The sequence below is a fragment of the Eurypyga helias genome, unplaced genomic scaffold, assembly GCF_000690775.1.
Source record: "Eurypyga helias isolate BGI_N326 unplaced genomic scaffold, ASM69077v1 scaffold2034, whole genome shotgun sequence".
In the NCBI taxonomy this organism is placed as follows: domain Eukaryota; kingdom Metazoa; phylum Chordata; class Aves; order Eurypygiformes; family Eurypygidae; genus Eurypyga; species Eurypyga helias.
The window spans coordinates 1-24,024 of record NW_010244161.1 but is presented as its reverse complement, the minus strand read 5'-3'; the positions used below and the strand labels follow the sequence as shown (position 1 = coordinate 24,024).

General features: G+C 38.5%; 1 protein-coding gene across 1 annotated transcript in view; it reads right to left on the bottom strand.

Annotated features, from left to right (window-relative positions):
• LOC104508123 (autophagy protein 5) overlaps positions 1 to 23,692 on the bottom strand; it is a 35,612-nt gene extending 11,920 nt beyond the window's left edge. Inside the window, exons 1-4 of the mRNA XM_010149638.1 lie at positions 23,529 to 23,692; positions 16,231 to 16,358; positions 8,759 to 8,837; positions 1,939 to 2,101 (exon numbers count right to left, since the gene is read on the bottom strand). Coding sequence (XP_010147940.1) covers positions 1,939 to 2,101; positions 8,759 to 8,837; positions 16,231 to 16,358; positions 23,529 to 23,636 — 478 coding nt within the window. The 5' untranslated portion in view covers positions 23,637 to 23,692. The remainder of the gene's footprint in view (positions 1 to 1,938; positions 2,102 to 8,758; positions 8,838 to 16,230; positions 16,359 to 23,528) is intronic.
• Between the last annotated feature and the right edge of the window lie 332 nt (positions 23,693 to 24,024).

Genomic DNA, 24,024 nt, shown 5'->3' with positions numbered 1-24,024 from the left:
TTGAAATCAACCTTGCTAGGCAACCTCTCTTCTCAACATCATAAAGCAAAACAGTAAAATTTTGGTTTCCCTCAAACTGAAGACAGTCTTTGAAAAATAATCAACTAAAAGATAGAGCCTCAGATGATCACAGAAAGAACACAGCGCATATGTGTTCTCTGACCTTATATATTGAGGGTATTTTTGTTCTGAAACTTCTGGTGAAGAACAGAACCTTAACTCGTGCAATTTCATTCTGCAGTCAACACTTCTGGCATTATTGTACTCGTATTATAACTCATTATACTCACATTATAACTCATGTTAGAGGTATTTTAGTTTTAACTTTAAATAGCTTTAATAAGAAGAGCACATGAAGAGCACTGCTGGGAATACCTGAGCACCAGGACTAAGTGACAGGATTTCTCTTTGCAATAAGGCCTAATAATTCTTGAAATAGAAAACAAAATTATGCTGGCACAGCATTTTGCTTCTCTTGAACTAAACTGCTTGCAAGACAAATACTATTACAGCAGAATACTTCTTTCAAAGAATTATTAAAATTTCAGCTTAAATTGACTTGTAAAAATGTAAGCTTTAGAGAAACATCTGGTTTTATACCAATTCTGGCTTCCAGTGGACCAAAAGTCTCATTTACTGCTAATTCACAAAAGTAAACACATTATCAGTCAGTTTGCTGGCTAATAAATACACAAAACAATCTCTCAAGAAGTACTTTAAATTGAACCAGATAAAGTACAACTTCTTACTTGATACATTTTGCAGGTATGTACAGCATCCCTCAAGATCTTACCACTCAAAAGGCAAATTAAGATAATACCTCAATTTCTAACTCTTCTTCAATTAAATAAAAAATAACCAGAGTTTTTAATAGGCACTCAACCTTCAAAATTACAGGAATACCTTTAATATGAAAGGCAGTACCATTAAATAATAATTTAAAAAAATTAGAAAACCCATACACTCACTAAATACAAACATTAAACACAAACTAATTTAGAATCTCACTGTCTAAAGCAAACACATGCCCCAAGTCTTCTTGCATTCAAAGCTTTTCCTGTTTCATTTAATTTTTCTTATAAACAAATTGGAATATGTTAAAGTGTTTAGTATTTTTTACCTTCATGCTTACCGCTTCTGTAAAATAAATTTACCAGTAATAATATGACAGCTTCAGGAGATGAAGAAAATTGATTGAAATTGGCATTACCACCCTTTCCAGATATCAATTTCTGAAATACTTAAAGCTTTTCAACTTACAGGCCTCTAAGAACCATGATAAGAAAGAAGAGACACTAAAAACAAAAGAAGTCATATCTTGCACTGCAATATACGTTCATGCCATCTGTGCAAAGTAAGAAAACTAATAATTTTAGAACATCCTGTTCTGAATTATTTTTCTGACTTTCTCAAGCCAATACTTACCAATGCAGAAATCTTTGTGAGAGCTATAGTAACATCAGCAATAAGAAAAAAATTTGGCATAAGGAAAATTAAAATTATTAACCTACTGAGGAACTTTTTTGAAAGTTCACCTGTATTGTTTATCAGTGACAACACTTAAGCATAAACTAGAGGAGACAACCTTTTTTACTACCCAGTCCAAGACAGTTAATACTGAATAACACACCCCAGGTATCTTCCAGACAGAGACCTGAAGACCATCAGTTCCACAAGAGTACACTAGACAAGATTTATCTTTTTGTTGCTTGTTTTGATTTGTTAAAACAGTCATGACTCAATTTACTTTCTTGAATAACTCAAGCCACATTTGAATTATCACATAAATGGTGACATTTTAAAAAAATAGATCTTTTCTGTGACATTAGACTAAAATTCTGCAGAACAATGACATTTTATAGTCTGTACCATGACTAAAATGTGAAGTTATTAATTAGCATGCTAGATCAAAATACAATTTTGATGCATTATATTTACCATTCTGTAATCCCATCCACAGTTGCTTATGATCCTTTTTTTGCATTTCATTGATGACTTGACTTTTGTGCTTTAAAGCATCTGCTTCTTTTATACAAGCCATAAAATGAGCTTCAATCACATCCTTAGAATGGCAGTGTAGAAGATCCTTTTCTGGAAAATTCTACAAAGAGAAAAAGATAGATCAAGAGAAATAAACCCATCACACACCTTAGAAGATTAAGAATAAATGATAATTTTAATCAGGTTTATGTATTCATACAGAAGAAGCATACTGGAATCTTCTACTCATGGAAGAAGGAAAACCATTCCCTCTGCTGACAAAAAAGGTTTTACAGTGCAAAATATTTCAGGAAAAATAAAACATGAACGATTTTCTGTAAAACCAGAAATTACTCTAAATCACGCAACCTCAACTCGAAGAACACATCTAAATGTTAAAACTTAATTTCCTGAATTTTGGATGCAAGGACCAATCCAAAATTCAGGAAATGAAGAGTTAACGTTTTTTTCAAGCAGATGTTCAATCTTCTGGCAATGAACAGAAGGGGAAGAAGGAAGTGACAAGCGCCCAATTCCTATTGACTCTCAATGACAGTTTAGCACCAACTTCTATGCAGGACTTTGAAACGTGTTTCCCCCAAGTATCATCATCCACATATATGAACTATAGCATATATGCCACTACCAAACATTTTTCTTTGAAGAGACTGGAAATCCTTGTTAGCTTCAACGCAATGAACAGAAGGGGAAGAAGGAAGTGACAAGCGCCCAATTCCTATTGACTCTCAATGACAGTTTAGCACCAACTTCTATGCAGGACTTTGAAACGTGTTTCCCCCAAGTATCATCATCCACATATATGAACTATAGCATATATGCCACTACCAAACATTTTTCTTTGAAGAGACTGGAAATCCTTGTTAGCTTCAACTTTACCTTTTCCCTACTCCATGTGAGTTGATTTCATACACCTTTTAGTCAGCTAAAGTTGGTGCACTGTATTCAGCATTGCAAATGCATAGTTACTATTCTCTGGTGACTTTTATCGCCTCAGTGAATGACAACTATCTTTTCTAATTCATTTATTAGGGAATTAGGGTAGCAAATCTTGTTCAGATACCAAAAAGACTTATTTGGAAATTAATTAGTCAGAAGAAGGACATGGATTGATTGAATTGAGTCCAGAGGAGGCCACGAAGATGCTCAGAGGGCTGGAGCACCTCTGCTATGGGGTCAGGCTGAGAGAGTTGGGCTTGTTCAGCCTGGAGAAGAGAAGGCTCCAGGGAGACCTTATTGCACCTTCCAGTACCTGAAGGGGCTACAAGGAAGCTGGGGGGGACTTTTTACAAGGGCCTGTAGTGACAGGACAAGGGCTAATGGGTTTAAACTGAAAGAGGTTAGATTTAGATTAGACATAAGGAAGAAATTCTTCATGGAGGGGGTGGTGAGGTACTGGAACAGGTTGCCCAGAGAAGCTGTGGATGCCCCATCCCTGGAAGTGTTCAAGGTCAGGCTGGACGAGGCTTTGAGCAAGCTGGTCTAGTGGAAGGTGTCCCTGCCCATGGCAGGGGGGTTGGAACTAGATGGTCTTTATGATCCCTTCTGACCCAAACCATTTTATGACCTTAAGTTCAGCATTGTATAGCTATACAGCTAGGGATCTTCTTCCTCTATTTTTTTCCTTTATCAACACTTAGGATCAGTTGCCATTTTAAAATAATGTAAGCATTCAGTATCACAAATTAACTGTCTTTCATTTTCAAAGTTTTTTTTAAAAAAAAAAAAAAAAACATGTTTTATCCCCTCCTTATTCATCTTTTTTTCACAGTTGCTTACCATGCTGAACAGTGCAACCCTCAGAGCCAAGCCAGAGTGGCATCATTAGCACTCCCCTTCATAACAAGGGCTTGTCCTATTTCAATTCTCATCTGCTATTCCACAAGAGGACCTTTCCTCTTAATCCTTTACAAATTAGCTGTTAAAAAAAACTTCTGTGAGGGACTGTCAAAACCATTTTGGAAATACAAGTACATATAACAGGATATTTTTCAAAAGCTTTTACAACATAGTTAACATGTCACAGTAGGAGCAATATAATGCTGGAAAAACCCATACCTTCCTCCCTCCATACAAACCCAGGAAAAATAGTGAAGACTGCTTCAAACTACAAGAACTCAAAATATCCAAGAACAGTTGGCAATATGAAAGGGAGTTGGGGATTGCATTATCTGAAGGAAATCCTGAGGACAAGAATAATACCTCATGAGGTTATTGAAAAGAATTGGAAATTAAATAATGTAATTTCGTATCAAGATTCCTCCAACAGCGAACCCAGACTCTGAAAACTGTGGATCAAAAGGATAAGTATCTTGCAAAGCCAGAAGTATACAGGGAAGAGAAGACTGCTAATATTTTCTCCACCAAAGCATACGCAGTTTGGTGTTGAACTCGCAAAGGGAGTGAGTGCTATTGTTACTTAGGACTGACATATGCAAAGCCAACTAGAAATCTAAGGACAGAGATAAAGCTTGCTTCTTACATGAGGATGGCCAAGCATAAGTACGTTACGGAGGACAGAACAGAAAGGAAAGTTCTCCTAGGGCACACCTCGCTCCCTTTCTCCCCTAAACAGCTGAGTGTCTCAGCACAACTGGGACCAAGATGAATGGAACATATTACTGGGATTGTTACTCACCACCTGAGTAAAATACTTTTAGAAGTTTAACTTACTTGCTCAAATAAAAACAAACAAGAAAAACCAACCACCCAACTCTGGTAACTAATCCAGAAGAACAGAACAGTCAGAATTAGCATACCTCAAGATCAAAAAAGCTCTTTACTTTCAAAAATTCCAAGTGAGACGCTGCCATCCCTCAAAAACAGATGAAGCAGTGGAATGTACCTAATGCCGAGTACAATAGGAACCTAGAAACTGACTTTCTCAGTTGAAAGCTGCAGTTTTAGCTAAGTTTATGAAAACAACAGTTTTGTTACAACCTTTTGCTACACACATGTTGAAATATACAGAAGTGCAGGAGTGGGTTTTTTTGGACATTGCTGTTTTTCTACAGGTAGGCATCTCCCTACTGACTTTCTTCCCATGAATTTTGCATTACAGGGAATGTCATTCCCTAGGGATGTGTTCCAGACAACATACACAGTGTGGTCTGCAGAACAGCAAGGAGCTATTAAAAAAAAAAAAAAAATCAGTCAAAGCTAGCTAAGCTAGTGGAAAGAATCTAGCCACAGTGGTACAAAGGTGTGGCATGATTCATTTTCCTAGGTTCTCAGGGATAACACTGCGGAAGACTGGAAAACACTCCTGTAACCTCAGCGCTGTCAACTTTTCTTTAGAAGAAAAGTACTGACACACATGAAAGTGATAACTTGGAAAAATAAAACTGCTGCATCTGCAAGAAGCATATGAAAGTTTCACCTACATCAGACTACCAACAGAAAATATAGCATCCCCACTGATTTATAAACTAGGGCACAGAATAATAAGTTTAATACTCAAATGTAGAACGTGTGGGTTTTGGGTTTCTTTTTTTTTTTAAATTCTACTTGGCTTCTTTCTACTTGAGGAAAGAATGATCAAATACAAAAACTTTATTCAGTTCCCCAAAGAAAGAGACAATTGTAAACAAGCTTGTAGCCACCCCTGTCTATACAACTGAGATATGCAGAAAGTTTTAACAGATCCCGTAAGCAGCTTTAATTCAAATAGTCTTTTAAGTGATGTCTTACACTCTCCGTGTTTCGTATCTTTGAAAGAAGAGTTATTAAGCACTGACTGTCACTGTCTTAGAAAGCTCAAGTAGTACTGGTTTAGTTTCATATGCCAGCAGACACTGGCAGCATAAACTTGTTCCTAAAGAAGCAGGTGTCATCTGTACAGACAGGAGCACTAAATCACCTCTGACATAAAACTTCCAAAAACACTGAAGGTGATGGAAACAGTCTGGTATCATAGTGCCATTTCACCCATATTTAGGTATTAGTTCTAATTCACAAAACATCTGTTTTATACTGTGACAGTCCTGTTGCCTTAGGCCACATTTGCAAAAAATTAAACCAGTAACAGGGCATTAAAAAACCGTAACATATCCAGTGACAGAAGGCGCATCCAGGTACTTGTTTACTTATTCTCAGTGGTCTTTTTTATTTAAAAAAAAAAAAAATTTAAACCCCTTATTTTTATTTCTGGCTTCCACAATGTCTCCTAGCAGTTCCACAATTTATCCATATGCTACATGGAAAAGTATTTCCTTTTCACTCCACCTGACCTGATTTTGAGCTAAGAAAACCAAGACAGCTGCTGTTACACAAAACCAGATCCAGTCTCTCCCCCTCTTCATCAGGTCATGGGTGGAGAGGCAGGCACCACCAGATAAGGGCTTCAGCAGAGAGATAACGTTAGCCCTTCCCCTCACCCTAGCACACCTGATTTCCTCTCCTGCTACCATTTCCAGAGCAGTTCACCACCTCTTACCTACTGCCCAAAATCTGGGGAGTTGGTTACCATGCTGAGAACATGATTAGCGCTAAGCATGCCAGAGTAGTATGAGATAAGTATAACAAGAAGGATTTCCCTGCTCACCATAAAGCCACACCTGGGTAACAAAAACAACTTCCAGACGACAGCTTCTCATGAGTCTCAGGCCTCAGTACTCTGTTCAAGCTCATCCTTCTACAAATATTTGAGGCAAGTATACTGCAACTTTACTGGAGCTATAGTGCGTGTTATTTTATTGCATACCAGAAGTACAAATGAATAAACTGTTTCTTCAATGCAAACAGTGTGTTTATTATTTGGTCTGCATTCATAACAGAGGACAACTGCAAGTATCTACAACTAGAATGGACTTTAAGAACTAGATGAGGCTAGTTCTAGAACTGGATGATCTTTAAGGTTCCTTCCAACCCAAACCATTCTATGATCTGTCAACTTTCAAACCTCTGCTTAACAGAAATAAACCTTTTATCATGTTTTTAACTTTAAACAAAGAAAACTAATTGGGGTGGAAGCTAAAAATTACTCTCTACAGATGTTCGAGCTATCTGTTGGTGACTGCACGCTTTGGTAAAAGGAGAACGCCATGACAGCACATGTTAAACCCCAGAAAAATCTAATACTGTTCAATTAAACCAAATAAAAGTTACGGCTCTTGGAAGAATAACCAAACAACTACACACAAATGAAAAGAATAATCCAGTCAGGAGTCCCACACCTAAACTATTTAGCTGTAAGAAACTGTAACACATCAAAATGTCTTCAATATTTTGACATACTTTGATATATTTCAGTTATGTTTTGACTTTAAGGATTAAAAGGGGTGTATTTAAATAAACTTCCAGATTACATCAAAAATAGGAAGAGAGGTTAAGCAGGTACTTAATCCAAGGTGGTTTATTTTTAAAAACCAAGTTACATCAGTTTTAAAATAACACTGCTTTAGCAGTAAATTATTGCTGCTGATCTTTAATGTGCACCTTTGAGAGAAACAAATTAGCTAATCTTTTGGCAAACTGCAATATAAGGACATTAAAGCCAGTTTACATGACTACATGAAATTAAAAAGCACTGTGGTGTTGCAACTTCTTCCTCAAGATGGCTCTACTTTGGGATGGCAACATCCACACACCACCACTGTTAATCTCCCAGAGCTCTTGGAATGTGTAACAATTAAATCATGATTTATGAAACTAGACATCCTACAGTTTCTTCAAAACACTCTGAAAGTTTCTTCATCCCAGCTCTCTGACATATACCAGACAGAAGTGTAGCAACTACACTTGGGGGTTTCAAAAACATCCCCAACTTCATATTCAGTCAGTCATTTTAGAAGTTTCAACACCTGGAAATACACATCATAAGAACATACGATTTCAGTGCACACTTCCAACAAGAATCAGACTACCCCTGTTAGCAAGACCTCTTCTAAAACACCTTCAAGAGAATAATTGAATAAACACGTTAAACACAACAGTTTCCCAGTATGCTTTCCCTTTCATCTCAAGTCTCACACACTCAAGCCATGCCTACTAACCTAGTGCTTTCCTTTGAAACAGTTTTCCTAATGCATTGTTTCTTTTACAATGAATAAATTAACATTTTGAAGTTAAATACGATGATTTCTAGTTGTGATTTTGACTTCAAAACATACCTGGGATTATCATCTTAACGCATTTCAGAGTACGAAAGAATCCTGCATCAAAGCTAACCCTGCACTACTACTCTTCTGAGCAAAGATCAGCAGTGCTATGAAGTCAGACCTAATGGTTTTACAATGTGTAATCAAAATAATGTCTCTCCTGTGACTAAACTCTCACAGGACCAAACTCATTTCACTCACTTCCTCTAAAAAGGACCCATGGGAAGTACAACAGCACTCCCTGACTTCAAGCATTTCTACAGTATCTCATACCCATGCTTGTGTGCCTAGAAGGATGAGCGCTTCTCAATCTTCAGTCAACTCAAGCTGACTGAATTAAAAACATTCTAGAAAGTTCTGCCCCTATATCCACTCCATTGTACTGAGTCTCATAATTTACCTCGGAAAAAAAAATTGGCTTTTCAGATTATAATAGAATCATTTTTAAAAGGAAAGTAATTTGAAAGCACAGACAATCTCATGGAGAACAGCTGCAGAATTACAGAAAACTTGAGATGATCCTTGAAGAACAAAAACATTCTACCCTTCAAGTCACACCATACACTTACTTTTACAATTATTATGAAACCCTTTCCTAGCTTCCAAATTTCATGTAAATCCGCGCTCGCTTGTTCTTAACTAAAGGTATATTTCAATTTTACCTTGAAATGCACTGTGATGCTCCAAGGAAGGGCTGTATTTGATGCATGGAGATCAAACAGCAAACCAATCGGGTAATGCCTAAAAATGAAGGGATATTAAATGAACATAAAAGCTCTGCATTTAATCCTACATATAACAGCTAAGATACCTGCATTTACATGAAAAAAAGATACCTGACTCTCACAATTAACACTGCTCATTGTTTATTCAGAAAAGTTATACAGGCAGGTATGAAATGACTGACTGCTTCTGGCAGAATCAAGCCTGGAATTTACCAGTTCAGTATCTAAACCAATGATCTCCAAGCTCTGCCCACAAAACACTGCTAGTTTTGCAACAGCATAAGTAGTCTCTAGCTGCTCTGTGGAATCCCTTCAAAACGTATTTTTAGTTGAAAAGCTTGGTAATGGTAGGAATAGGTGGTCTGACAGAAAAGTATACATGCTTTCAGATATTTAAACTCCATGGGTTTATACCACACTGACCCTAACACCTCTTGCCTCTCCCATCTGACTGATGTCACTGTAGAGAATAAGTAGTAAAGTGGAAAAAATGACATATCTGTAAAAGGGTTGAAAGAAGATACATCAAGATGAAAACTCTCTGTCTTTACTATCAAGTTAAGAAGAATGGAAGGGGAGAAAAGAAATTAATTGGAGTTTTGTATTTCAGTGGTATTCAGGATTAAAGGAGTTGCACCAAGAAGCTGCTTCCTCCAAATATTCACTTTTGTCTTACAGCTGTCTCCTTCAAATTCATCAGAAGATACAGCCTCCAGCAATACCAGGAATACATATCAAATACACAGAACTTCTAGAGGCACTCTAAAAAGGTCTTTTTGCAACTTTCTTACAAGCAGACACTGGAAAAATTTTTGATAAAATATTTTTTTCTTTTTGCATTGCACATACCAAGCTCCATCCTCTTATCTTTCCCAAATCTGAACTAAGAGAGCCTTACTAGCTTTTCATCCTACAAAGAGATAAACACACACTTAACTGTAAACTCAGAAGCTTCACTGAATTAAATAGGATGGATGACAGGATGCAGAGCCAAGAACGTACATAACTTTTGAAAGTCCAGAGAGCAGTAACTGAGAACACGGCTCTGAAAGCACCTGTGCCAAGCCAATTTCCTGAACTGCTAAACTCTCACACAACGATGCTTTAGCACCCTCTATGGGTAAACTCGCCCCAAAGCTAGTACAAAAGTCACCACAACAGCAACATAAAACACAGAGCAAAACAGTACTGCAATTCTTGAACTTACCTATATTGGCATTTGTAACTTCTTAAAAGAACGAATAGGGGGACATACCAAGAAAGTATCTATAACTGTGGTTTTCTGACAAAAGGAATAAAGAATATAGATAACGCATATCCAGATTTATCCTGATTCACTAACAATGCTCAAGTTTTTACCACGAAGATTTTTTACTACTAACTGCCAATCATGTCTGGAGTACTTCAACAGGGAGTCAGCAAGAGTTGTGTGAAAGAGAGGCTTTCCAGGTGAGCTCAGTAACATCAGAGTTCCTTTTATAATTAGATGAACATGAACAATGACTCTCAGTTACTCTCAAATTATGTAACAAAACAGCTACCAAAAAACAATCAGCTCTTGGTCTACTTCTACATTTTCTACCCAGTTTAGACTACAAAATGAAGTTTATGCACTCAACCTTCCCTCAGTAAGATCCTTGTGCTCTGCACAGTTGATAGATTTTTATTTTGAAAAAGGCCAGCTCTAAATTAATTTTGTTGTATAGCAGAACACATGAGACTAATGAAGACAGCAGACCATAAGAGAAATCTTTTTCCATTCAGAAGCGCAGCCTTCCATTAAGAGTAAAGTTCACAACAGGAATGAAGCAATCCTGAGATATAAGACACATCCGGCTCCAGATTCCAGTTCTCACACACTGGCATTTAATTTCATGCCAATAAAAGCCTTAAGTATACCTGTACCTAATGCTGTGTTTCACTTATTTTTGAGATAATTACAAGCTTTTTTCTTTTAAATAGTCTAGAAATAATAGCACTCCATATAATAACATATTCTTCATATTTCTCTCATAATAAAACCTGGTTTCTTAACCAGGATAGAGAATTAAAGGAGGCACAAAAAGAGAAGTTAAGAAAAGAGGACCTGTCAATCTCTACATGGAATAAGAAACCCAACATCCCCTCACTCCATTCTTAAGTGTGTATCTACCTTGTGCTATGAGCCAGATCTTGCTTCCAGTGGTACTGCTGCAATGATGTTTCTCAAATTCTATTTGAAAAATATACATTGCAATTAAAAGAAACACACAAATGTTCTTCAGAACCTAAAGTAATCAGGAGAATTAAAAAAAAAAAAAAGAGATTTTGAACACCCAAGACAGCCTTTAAAGATTTGCCCATCCCTCCCTCCCCTCCCCCCCCCAAAAAAAAAGAGAAAACAAACAAAAAGCCAGCTAATCAACCTGGTCTTAACTAGAGTGGGAGCCAAGCACAGGCAGACTGTGCAAACTTTCTCAAAGAAAATAATGGGAAAAATATCAAAGAGAAAATGTCTAAGAGACCAAAAATCTCTTTTTACAAGTTGCTAGAATAAAGATTGGTTCAAGAAAGTCTTCAATCTATAGAAGTGTAACAGCACCTTGAGTTCCAGCCATTGGCAATTTATTACTGCTTTTATTATTATATAGAAGGTTGTTTCAGAGTGTGAGAGAAGTCCTGGAAAACACCACCTGAAGTACTTTAAATCCTTTTGAAAATGACAGACAGACACTAAGGAAAATCCATTACCACCTTCCTAACAGTTTGTTTCTGAACAGGCAGAAAGTGACAGCACGAGTTGGTAGGTTGTTTTCAGAGCAGAATACTTTACCGTGGTAATTTAGTAAGACACATCACATGAACTGGTAAATCCAGGACAAAAAAAATCCCATGCTCCAGACACGTTTGGGGGTACTAAGTGTATGAAGTGGCCGAAAATCTGGTGTTTCTATGAACAAAGGTCTCACTGCAGGAAATTTTGGCTGCATCAGAAAATAGTCTCACCTTTTCCTTTAGCAGTCAGTAAGAAATATTTTTTTCTTAAAACTTTTAAGCAAACACTATTATTTTCAAACAGTAAGTCAGCTATGCCTTGTCAAATGGTGCTTTGACCTTTATGTTCCATGGATTCCTGATTAAGAAAGGTCAAGCATTCATCTGGCTGGTACTAGAGACACATATGCAACTACCAGAGCTAGAATCCACAGAAAGGGGACAGAAACTCTGCTGAAGGCCACGTGCAAATGCTCAAATAGGATGGTAACAAGCTGTAGGGTTTCATGCCCTAGCATCTGCTGAAGAAACCACCGCTGGCACACCAGAGGCCTTCACTCCAGCAGAGCTCCTGAGAGGATGCAGCTCTCCGGGTGCCAAGCTGCCAGGAGAACTTGGGACATCTCCTGAGGGCTGAGGCAAGCAGAGATGTCCTTGCCTAGAGCTGTGTGTTAGTGGAGGAGCTATGTCACCAATTTAAGGAGCTGCAGGAGGTCAGTGGACTGTACAGCGTCAGGGAAGATGAAGAGATTGATGGCATCTTCACTGAGACCTTGCAGAAATGAGGGTCTGGACTCCCAGCTGCACAGAAAGCATCTGCAGTCACTGGAGTGGTGAATGGAGACTCACAGGATGCAGAAGACTCAAGTGTTGCGACCTCTGGCGAGAGAAGGCAGGCTCCTTCTCCAACTGCAGTCAGTGCCTCAATGGCAGATAAAGGGCTGGGAGTTCAGAAGAAGCATCAGAGCAGCCTGAACAGCACAGCCACACCAAGCAGCAGGAGTCATAGCAGTAGGAGGCTCCTTCCTACAGGCAACAGAGCCCTTCCCCATGTGCCAATCTCATTTGCTACCCACATAGGTTTGCTGCTGCTTAAGAAGTTGCAGACAGCCTAGCAAGGTTTGTCCTGTGCTTGGATTAGCAGCCCTCGCTGTTCAACCCCACAGGCACAAATCATTAAGTGCTGTGAGAGAACCCTTGAGTGTATCAAGAGTGACTAAACAGCTCCAGAGGCAAGGTGGCATCTCCACAACTTTGCCACTGAAGGAGAAAGACTCAGAGGTGTGAATGCTGGTCACACGAACTGCACAACCAGTTATTGACAACAAGGACTTGGCTTTTACAGCCACAAGACATTCACTGGGGATAAAGCACTGCTAGGGAGAGATAGAATCCACCTAAGTGGGACAAAACTACCTTTGCTTTCAGGTTTGCCAGCCTGGTGAGTAAAGCTTTAGACCATAAACAACAGGGCTGAAAATAGCAACCCACAGACAAGTAGAAATTAATGGACATGGGTGGAAAGCAGGTGGTGAAAGGTGACAGCTACAAGGGAGATCTCAAAATGATAAAAGAGGGTAGAAGAGAGTCTACCACAAGTGTATGCACATAAATGCACACAGATTGGGAAACAAGCAGGAGAAACTAGAGCTCCACATGCAGTAACAACCATGACAGCGTTGGGCTACATGAGATATGGCAAGACAGCTTGCAAAACTGGAATGCTGTTGTGGGTGGATGGACACAAGCTGCTCAGGAAAGACAGGCAGGGCTGATGAGGGGAGAGAGTTGTCTTTCATGTGAGAGAGCAGCTTACACCCTCTTCATGGAGAAGGTGGTGAGGCACTGGAACAGGCTGCTCAGAAGTGGTGGATGCTGCATCCCTGGATGCGGCTTTGAGCAACCTGGTCTAGTGGAAGGTGTCTCTGCCCATGGCAGGGAGGTTGGAACTAGATGGTCTTTAAGGTCCCTTCCAACCCAAACCATTCCATGATTCTATGTATGAAGCTTAATGGGACAGATAACAGTTTGGCTGAGATCTTGTGGTTCAGGATCAGAGGAGACACTAGTAAGGGCAACATCATACTGAGTTTGTTACAGCAACCCAGCAAGGAAGCACATAAAACCTTCTTTAAATAACTCAAGAAGTTTCTGCATTACATACTCTGGTTCTTGTCAGTCTCTGACATCTGCTGGAAAAGCAACATGGTGGGACACAAGTCATCAAGATTTCTTGACACGGGCATCAGACAGACCAGAGCTGACCTGCAGCTGAATGTTACTAACACGACAAAATAGCTCTGGATGAGATAATCAGTGGCTGTAGTGACCACAAAATGTCAGAGTTCAAGATCCTGTAGAGACTGATAAAGGAGAGTAAGCAGAATACAGACCTCTGATTTCACTCGCCACTTCCTCCTGGTGCCCCTGCACAGTTGAGGCTCAGCCACCTCAGATGCATCACTGGACAGAGCTTTCAGTCCTTAACCCGCAGCCAGAGCACTGAACCTATCCTGGAGTTAAGAGAAATGCAGGTGGAGAAGGAGCCTTCCTCCTGTTGCCAGAAATTACAAGTTTCCGGCCCTTCCACATCCTAGGAGACTGTTTTCCAGTCCAGTAATTGCAGGCTCTGCCTGCATCTCCTTCAATGCAGTTGTAGGTTTAGGCTCCCGTAGCAGCAGGGTCTCTCAGAAGATTTGATCCGTTTCCTCTTCTAGTCTCTGATGCTGCACAGCCTGACAACCTCTTCCTGCAGCTCCTTAACTTAAACCTTGAAGTTGAAAGTATCTTTCAGACTGCCTTCAAAATCTCACTGGAAAACGTAAGAGCTGCAGGAAGAGAGATACACTACCTCCCAAGCAAGTAGGAAACCACACAGGCTGTAAGCAGTATGACCTCACCGTGCAAAGGAAATAATTAGAATGAGCAATATTATTAGCAAGTTCTATTTGATCTGAACGTAGATGTTATACTTTAAAAGATTAAACGTTAACGTTCACTATTCTTTCTTTAGAAACTACTAGCTCAATCTAATTCTCAGTTCTGGTACTTGGGTCTTCCCTGGAAGAAGCTTCAGGTATTTAGGGGATTACCATCTAGATCATAATTACAATTTTAATTTTCATTTCAATATTCACTGAGTTTACTAACTCTTCACTTAAGTTTGGAACTATAATTTATATTTTTAATCCATACCTATATTCCAGAATTACATTCTCCTTTTTAATTCTAGTTTAAGCATCATGGTATTTGAAAAGTTACAGAAAATAGACCTATTTTTGGCTGAAATAAAAAGCTTTCCCTTTCTTATTACAACTTCACAGAAAACTTTTAATTATACACCGAGACAAATTTGGTACCTTGCTGTTTAGTTAGATGATATCTATGACTCAAGGTCACTATGGCACACCAAGAAACCAATTATTCTTAAATTCCAGATAACTTAAATATCTGTCTAAAGCTGGTTTTGCCAGCCAGTTTTGAAAAAGTGAAAAGCATAAAAACTAGCTTTTTTTCTATTTATATGTTGTCAAGGTTTACACTAGGTTGGTCTGAAAGAAACAAAACACTAGGAGAGCTCTACTGCATCACCAAGCCTAAAAGGACTCCGTGATGTGATGTGTGCTAACCGCAAGACAATCCAGGTTCAAGAAGCTAAACCAGTCACCAGCAGTTCTCTTTCCTATTATGATACAGAAAAATAAAAATACATAAAATCTCTTCATCAGTCAAAATAGAATCACAGAATGGTTTGGGCTGGAAGGGGCCTTAAAGACCATCTAGTTCCAACATCCCTGCCATGAGCAGGGATGCCTTCCACTAGAATACTGAATAGTTTCTGGAGAGCTGATGCTATATCTACAGAGCTAGCAAACACTGCAACTCTCAAAATGTTTTCTTTAAAACTCTTTATGGCAAAAATAGAAACAAACAAAATGTGATGAACAGGATTTATGAAAAAAACACATATATGAAAATGTAATTCTGATTCCCCAACCTCTCAGGAAAACAAAAGGAAGATACTTTCAATAGACCATATGACAGAACAAAAATGGCATTAACAGCAATCAGTTCAATAAAGTTGAACTAATTGAATTCAACAAAAGCCTGTGCATCAGTGTTAGATTATCATTTTTACAGTACAATCATATATCACACCAGTGAAAAGGGGAGTTTACACAGGTTTATTACCTTTAAGAATATATTCTATTTGTATTTAGGCTCCAGAAGTAATACTTCCTGTCTGTGTTATTAGGCATCTTTTAAGGTGGTAGAATAAGCTAAAAAAAGATTTAGTTGGTGATCCTACTGCAAAAAAAGGTAAAGCCAAAACCACAGGCATTTTGTATTACAGTAACAACTAGAACAAAACCAATAGGTGCAGCACAACCTCTGCCTTGCACATGTAGCGAGTACAAGCAGAATATTAAAAATTGAATGAATATTCAAAAGCGAGTACAAGCAGAATATTAAAAAATGAATGAATATTCAACACTAAAGTCTGTTTTTCCCAAACAACATGCTTTTCTTGCCCTCCTCTTCTGCCATCTTTGAAACCCAGTGGAGTGATTAGTTTAGTAAAAGTACTGACACTTTGCTGAACTGGGTAACTCTTTACATGACAAATGGAGTAAGGCACAGTTAAACCAACTCACCATTTCAGTGGTGTACCTTCATATTCAAACCATATTTCACTAACTTCCTCTTGTCTCATAACTTTCTGAAAGTGTTTCTTCACTTTGTCTGTTACCAGTGTCAAGTAGCTTATCCTTGGCAAAAGCAACTGAAAAAAAAAAATGATAGAAGACTTAAGTATATATAAAATTTACTAAATAATAATCTGTAACAAGTATGCATTTTCATAATCATAACTCAGTCATGCATTTTCATAATCATAATTCAGTCAGCACTCTTCCCTCCCTTAACGTAAGATATCTTTTAGACAGTTTACTTATTAATGGCCAATGAAAGGCTATAAAATTATGTACTCAGAATATGCAGAAAAGCAGTATCCAATACACTAACATGCACAAAAAAAAGTAAATAAACAAATTATTGATTCTTCCAAAAGTGGTGGGAGGGAGAAGAGTCGAATTGAATTTCAGCTTTTCTGCATCTAAGCAAGCCAAAGAATGAAGTTTTTAACCTTTTTCATATGAACAGATAGGAACATGTTCTAACTTATTATTGAATATAATGTGCAACTGTGTATCAGCTATTACATCAAAACGGAAATTCCTACAAAATTTAAAAAAAAAGAATGAAAACTATAGTTGCTTAAGGATTCGGTTTCCAAGCGTGTTTTGTATTTCCAATAGCTGGAAATTTCCATTTTCTTTGCACTGGGTTTGCCAATTCAACGTGTCAGTCAAGGCTGCTATGATTCTTCTACTATTTAACCTTTGCCCAGCTACTAAAATCAGAAAGAAAACTGTCAATATTTTATCTGTTGAAACAAGACACTTTCCTACAGCTCTCTGGTATACTACCTATTCTTCCTCAAGCGTAATGTCACGCACCATCCAAAACAGAATGCTGTGTTATTTTTATTTGCAACCACATCCCGACACTCCGGCCCCTCTCCTGCCTTTTTTTGGTTTTTTAAAGTCTCCTGCCTAGCAAGAGCAGTTAAACAGACAGCATCAATCAGTGTACTGACTGATCAATGTGATGTAGAGCACATTTACTTCAGGTGAATCTGCCCATAAGCTTTAACAAACAATGCCTTTCAGTATCCCAATGAGAAAAGATTAACCCCCCCGTAAAATAACATTTAGCTTCGCAGCAGACATTTAAAATTAATTGTATTGATCCAGTAAAATAATTTTCATTTCCTAATTATTAATAAAATAGATGGGTCTGTGGATTAAATAGAAATAAATTATATCTTGCATATTTAGAGAAAGAGAAGCATTTGTTTTCCAGAGTTCCCCATAACCAGTGTTGTTTCTTAAAACATTTTCTTTATAATGTGTGGATAATAGTAGACCTTAAGTGAACGTCTATGGAACCAACATCCCAAACTATGTAAGGATGTATTTCACCTGTCAGGAAACTTGACCTCTGCTCCAACATTCTTCCGAAATCTCTCCAACAATTAGATCACACTTTGATATATAAATTAGCCAGTATTTTGGACATGATACTAGAATTTATTTGTAAATATCAGATTCACAAAGAAGAATGGAAAGCAAATCAAGAGTAAGGCCTTATGAAAGAGAACGATGTGTCTTTTACATAATGCTGCATTAGGTTAGTAATCTGCATACATCTGTGAAACTACTAAGTTTTAGAGTTATATAAAGCTACAAAAGATCAAGACTCACCACCACCAAGTCATCAAGTCAGTTAACACGATCTTTCATGTACCATATGGTTTTCTTTTTCCATCTGTTGCTCTTATTACCATCATCATATTGTTTCTACCTTCTTTCATAGGAGTCTAATTCAATAAGGTAATTAAACACAGCCTTCAGTTTTAAAAGGTGAACAATCTCAAATTCAATGAAGTCATGTACACACTTGAGTGATAACTGTTTGGTACCTCAATGACATGAATGACAATATAATCTTATTCTTTATTAACCTAATTCCACATATCTACACTGATTATTCTTGAGACCATATAGTGCAGGCTATTCCAATAAAGCCCAAATATTTTTTGTAATAATTCCATAATATTTTTGTGATATTTACAGATAAATTAATGCTAGTGTATTCCGATGAGACCCATCTGGACTGCCAGAAAAGCTAATTTTCAGCATGCTGCATGTGGCACAGCCAGGCAGGAATTGATAAATATATTAAAGCGCTATTGATTGCAACAGTGTTCGACATAACCCTTGAAACTGCATCATTAACTTCCTCTGTAAAATACCTTACTTCAGCTTGCAGTGTGGAAGAACAACGCTGTTTCTATTTTAACCCAATTAGAGACCACAGACAATAACCAAGCAGCATTTAACTGAATTTAACAGAACACGGCCAGCACTCCCAATGGGCCTCTTTCGAGTACAAAACCCAACAGTAAATCAGGTTAGCAGGGACCGCCTGTTTTTCCAGAGATGCTGAACATTTGCAGCATCTACTGAACTTTTTTTCGGTCTTCCTACCTCTTCTACCTTGCTGGTCTTCCCCTTCCATGAGAGACATGAAAGGATCCAATTCTATCACTTTTCTAGCTTTAATTATCCTAGAGATTTACAGGTATACTAAATCTGTTAAATGAAACCTTTAAAAGAACAGTGTAAAGATATTTGCATTTTATTCCCCTTTTTAATACCCCTTCACCAGTTTTCTACACTCAGTGCAAGACACCAGTTGACAACACATTTTTACTCCAAAAAATCCTGTAATTTTTAAGTACTATTACTGAGCACTTCCAGAGGAAAGGTACTGAAAAATATTTAGAAAAAAACACTTTCATGTATTTAACTACATGCTGGGCTTTAGCCAATCTTTCTGGCAGCAGAGACATACTGTTTTATACAGGCCACTATATAAAACAGACTTCTAGACAGCAGTTCACCTCCCAGACTACTAGACACTCACAGGTTTCTCCAGCACTTTAGCCATGTGGCAAGGAGCCTTCCTTCTAGGCAAAGCTGTGCTCAGGAGAATGATGCATCTCCCACAAACACCTTTGCTACAGACTCCTAAACCAGCCCGTGCAGGCCAGTGAGGCGATACACTTCCAGCCTTCGGTCACCCTACAGCAATGCTTCCAGATGCTGGGAGTGAAGGGCTGTGATTATGTCATATGAGTAATTCTTTTTAGGGCTGTAATACCCAATTAAGAAAAAAACCCCACATGATCGTATGATGAGACATACTAATCCAAGTTAAACTCATTCCATCAGGTCAGATTTGCTCTACTGCACTTTCCCCCCACCCCCTTTGAACAAATAACTTTCTATCAGCAAACTTCGGGGCAAAGGTCAGAACAGTGCTATGAAAATCAACCACATCCAAGGAAACACGTAATATAACAACTGCAACCAGAACATACGACTGGTAAATCACTATGTAATACACTAAAAGACAGAATGCCCATCATAAATTAAATGACCTACAGTACTGTACAGGCAAATAGCAGACAAGGTAGTATCAAAGTTTTTAAGGATTAGACTGAGTGCATACTTAGCACTGATTCAATAGTTACCAATTTAAATAGCTTATGGGAGAAAATAACTAATAGGAAAGTGCATGATATATAACACATAAGGAGTTAAATAGAACGGAATCCCAGGGTTGATTTAAGTTGTCTGGCAAGTGACTCTGCCATGCTGCCTGCTGACCAATGGCAGAGGAGTGTAATGCTTGCCGCTCACTATGCTGCAGAATGAAGAACCCTACTTCTGGTTGAGCTTTGTGGCTCAGAAGGAGCTACATCTGTCCTCTCCCCTAGAAAGCACAGACCTGTAAGAAGATTCAAGAGAAGTCTAAAGCACCCAGGGGGTGAACTGCTTAAGTGTCAAGACTGAGTAAGGATGGTTGCCTTTCCCTCCAGCAACCAGTTCTGTGAGTTTTCTCCCACTCAGTATGAAACCAAAAAACTGGCATAAACTGCCTTAAAGTAGTCAGAGCACATGGTATAAAGCCTTAAAGTAGATGTTTGCAAACTGCCGGGATCAGGTTGACCATTGCAACAGTAATGAAGAAAAGATAAACAAATGGCCTAGTACTAACAATTAAAAAAATACCATTTAAGAACATTAAAAAACCCCTAAAACTCATATTCATATGTGAATTCTTAAGTCAGTGGGCATACCCAACGGAATTCTTTAATTCTTTAAAAATAAACAGGTACTAGCTCTTGATTAAAAATGAGACAACAATAATCAATGGGGTTTGATAAGATTTCTACCTCTAGCTTTCAAAGAAATTGTGAAAAACATGCACAGAATTTATATATGCTCATCTTAAACCAAAACAGCTGTACCAAACAAATGGAGGGGAGGCAGAGGTAGGTGGGGCAAACATAAAATTAGGAGTTCTCATTAAAATAAGAAAACTAAAGGAAATCTCCAAATAAATTACCAGGCAGAATAAATCCCAATAGGTTAGAACATGCCATCCCCAGAATTAAACGGACCGCAACACCTTCCTTTTGCATATTGCTACAGTATTTGATCACAATAACCAGGAATGCTTTTGATAGAGGTTAAAGGAAACGCAAGGTACTCCGAATGCCTAAGTAAATGCTTGCAGTGTATCTTTGCGTAAAAAAGAGCACCCCCCAGCTATCTCCACAGGTTTTGCTGCAAAGCAAAACACCATTTTACGTGCAAAATGGATTATAAACCAGAAAAATTCTAGACTTAACAGAAACTGGACTGGTCTGATCATCAGTGTATCCAAGATGAAGAAACAAAGAATCCTAACATGGAATGGCTTCACAGACACCTTAATAAAACAAATCTTTTTCACGCTGGTGGCAGCTTAAAGAGCAGCCCAGCAAAGGCTAGTCCCTTGGGTAGAGTATCATTCTAAGACTCCCTTCCGCTCTAATTTTATTCGTTATACCCGACAAATCTCGGCCAAAGAGTACTCTGCTTCCTGTGCACATTTTATTTATGGTTTTTGCACCAAGAGGCAGGTAGTACCCCATTCTGAAATAAAAACTGTTAACAATTTTAGGACTAGGGAAAAACCAGGTAGTTCAGCAACAAAAGCAGCTCAACCCAGCTGTTCCTAATTACGCTTCCACTCCAAACACAAGCGTCTGTGAGAAACACCCCAAAAACTTGACATACCCATTTCCAGTGTAATTCTGCAGAAACCTACCTAGCTTGACTACAGGAAGAAATAGGACAGTATTTTACCTGAGATACTTTCTTTCCAAAACAACAGACAAGCTCATTTTAAATTAGCTCTGCTACCCCCATGCAGTGCCTTAATGCAATACACACAGGAATCACTGCTATGCTAATACAGCTAACAGACAAGGGTCTCCTGTCACACAGCTCACAACAAACGGAAGTCCAGTGCACAGATTCTGGGTTGTTTCGGTAACCCTTCACCCTCTGCACCTACGTCTTCCTCAATCTTCATAAAGCAAGCTCCTCAGAATGGGAGCTTTTTTCCCCCTCTCTTAGCATAATGATGCCAGTATTTCCTTCCCATTTATGGAAGACAGTCTGGAAAACATAGGTTAAAACTGTATGAACAAGTACTGAGGTGTGATAAGAGGACACGTGTGAGGCTGAACAGCTGGTGTAAAGGGCTGGAAACTCTCACTACATATATTTTTTTTCCACATCAGTTTTAGGGATTTTGATGGTTTTACTTCAATTTAACTCCAGTTTGATCCCACACACTAGAAGCCCATTAGTAGCTGAAGTGCATCTTCTGCTTCAGCTTCATGTGAAAATGATTCAGTCTGTGGGCTGTAAGACTGCCGTGTGATGCAAACCTTGCCACAGTAAGTGGAAAGGATGAAGACTTGCTTCAAAAAATGTACTCCGGATGTGAACAAAAACATTAACATAAACACACAATGAGAACTAAACCGTGATCTAAAACCTTGATTGCTATTCTACCCTCTACTATTTTAAATCCTTGGTCCCTTCAAAAAGCAAAGCTATATTATCAGCTCCAACATGACCTGAAAAAGGAAGAAGCTAAAATTTTAGAACTGTGATCTGCAAATAACCAAATTTTGCAGAAATAGAAAATTAAGCCTTGAGAATTTTTGTGCACGCTTTAGCAGAGTAAATAAAAGAAAGTCCACCAGCCTAAAACTATCTCCTTGGCTTACAGAGTTGGCCACACCATGAAGATAACATGGTTTCGGGCTTTCCATGCCAAAGACAAACAGATCAAGACTGTATGTCTGTATACTTAAACTCATACCTTTCCCGTAGCTCTTATACAATACATACATATGTATATGTGTAAACCTGTATTCTCACACATTAAATATAAAGTCTGAGACTTCTAGATAACTCAGTTGCACTTGGCAATAGGTCAACCCCATGAAGTAGAAGTGCTTCTGTTTTACCAGTAGTGAAACCAAACAAAAAGCATTAATGCTTTATTAGGTTTCAAAAACCCACTGAATATACATGTAAATCAGAAACTGACAACAAAGATATGCTATTAACACAGAAAAAAGATACTTCCATCCAGTAATATTCCCCAAAAGAGTAGAATAGAATATGACAAGACTAAGGATTTCAGAATCACATAAAAACTCGTAGTACAAGATTTTTCCTCCCATGTACTTGTTACTCTTCATATTTTTCACTCAATCAGCTAACATTCTCCATCAGTCTATTAGGTGGTGAAAGAATAAAAAATGCTGAATGCACTATAAATAAATACTGCATGATTACAGAAGGCACTTCCGGTTTACAACCCCCATTTTTACCACCAACTAGCAATCCAGTTCAGGCACGGTACTGTTAAGACGTTATAGCTGCTTTTCCTATGTCTGAGTTAGAGCTCTCGTGGCTGAGAGCATTTAAAGAAAAGAAAGCAAGCAAAGTCATCCATGAGCAGAAGTACTGGAGGCAGTGTCCATTATGAGTTTGTGTTGCGGGAGTGACTGATCTTCGTGTTTAAGATTGCACAAAGCTCTGACTGAAGTTACTTCTGTAGTAAGGTACATAAAAGTTTCTTCCCTTCTTCCAGCCACTATCCAAGAACATACAAACTCATATAAAGCCTCCTCCTTTTACCTAATTACTTGTGGACTTTTTCATCATTTTTTTAAGATCTTAATGATCTGTAATAAGTTTGTCTCACTGGTGAAACAAACTTAAAAGTTCTGAAGCTGTTTGAAGAGAGACGAATCAGCACAGTCATACAGTTTACCTTTAGAAGGTACCGGGAATAATAGGAAAAAAAGGTGGGTTTTTTCCCCAACATGCAGCAGCCCACATGATAACAGTGAAGGAAACGAACACAACTATGGCATTGGAGTATCTGTGACTAGCTTCGTTATACTCACATAGTAAGGTTCAGCCTCCCTTTCAGTTATCTCATCCTGATACAGAGTGAAACACGTTGGTATTCGTCCGAACCACACATCTCGAAGCACATCTTTGTCATCTGTCATTCTTCCAATGGATAGCGAAGCACATGTAGATCACTTTTTCTTCAGCTACAACTGTAACCCCGTTCCCCCCCAAAATAAACAAGTCACCACGACGGCAAACAAAACGCATCGTTTATGACTACGCTCCTGCCAGCATGAGCAATGCTGTCACCCAGACCTTCAACGTACCCGTTTGTACCAAGAGTGGGATGAGTTTAGGCCTCTGAATTCATACTTTCCCAACTACAAACACGGGGCGGGTGACGAGTAAACAAGCATTTTCTATGCCTGCATCACGACCCAACCGTAAAGGCAAAGGGACGGTTACCTCCCTGCAGCCACCCCGCAGCTCCCACACCCCGAGGGTGAGCGGCCCCAGACCCGCAGGCAGCCAGCCCGGCTGCTGTCC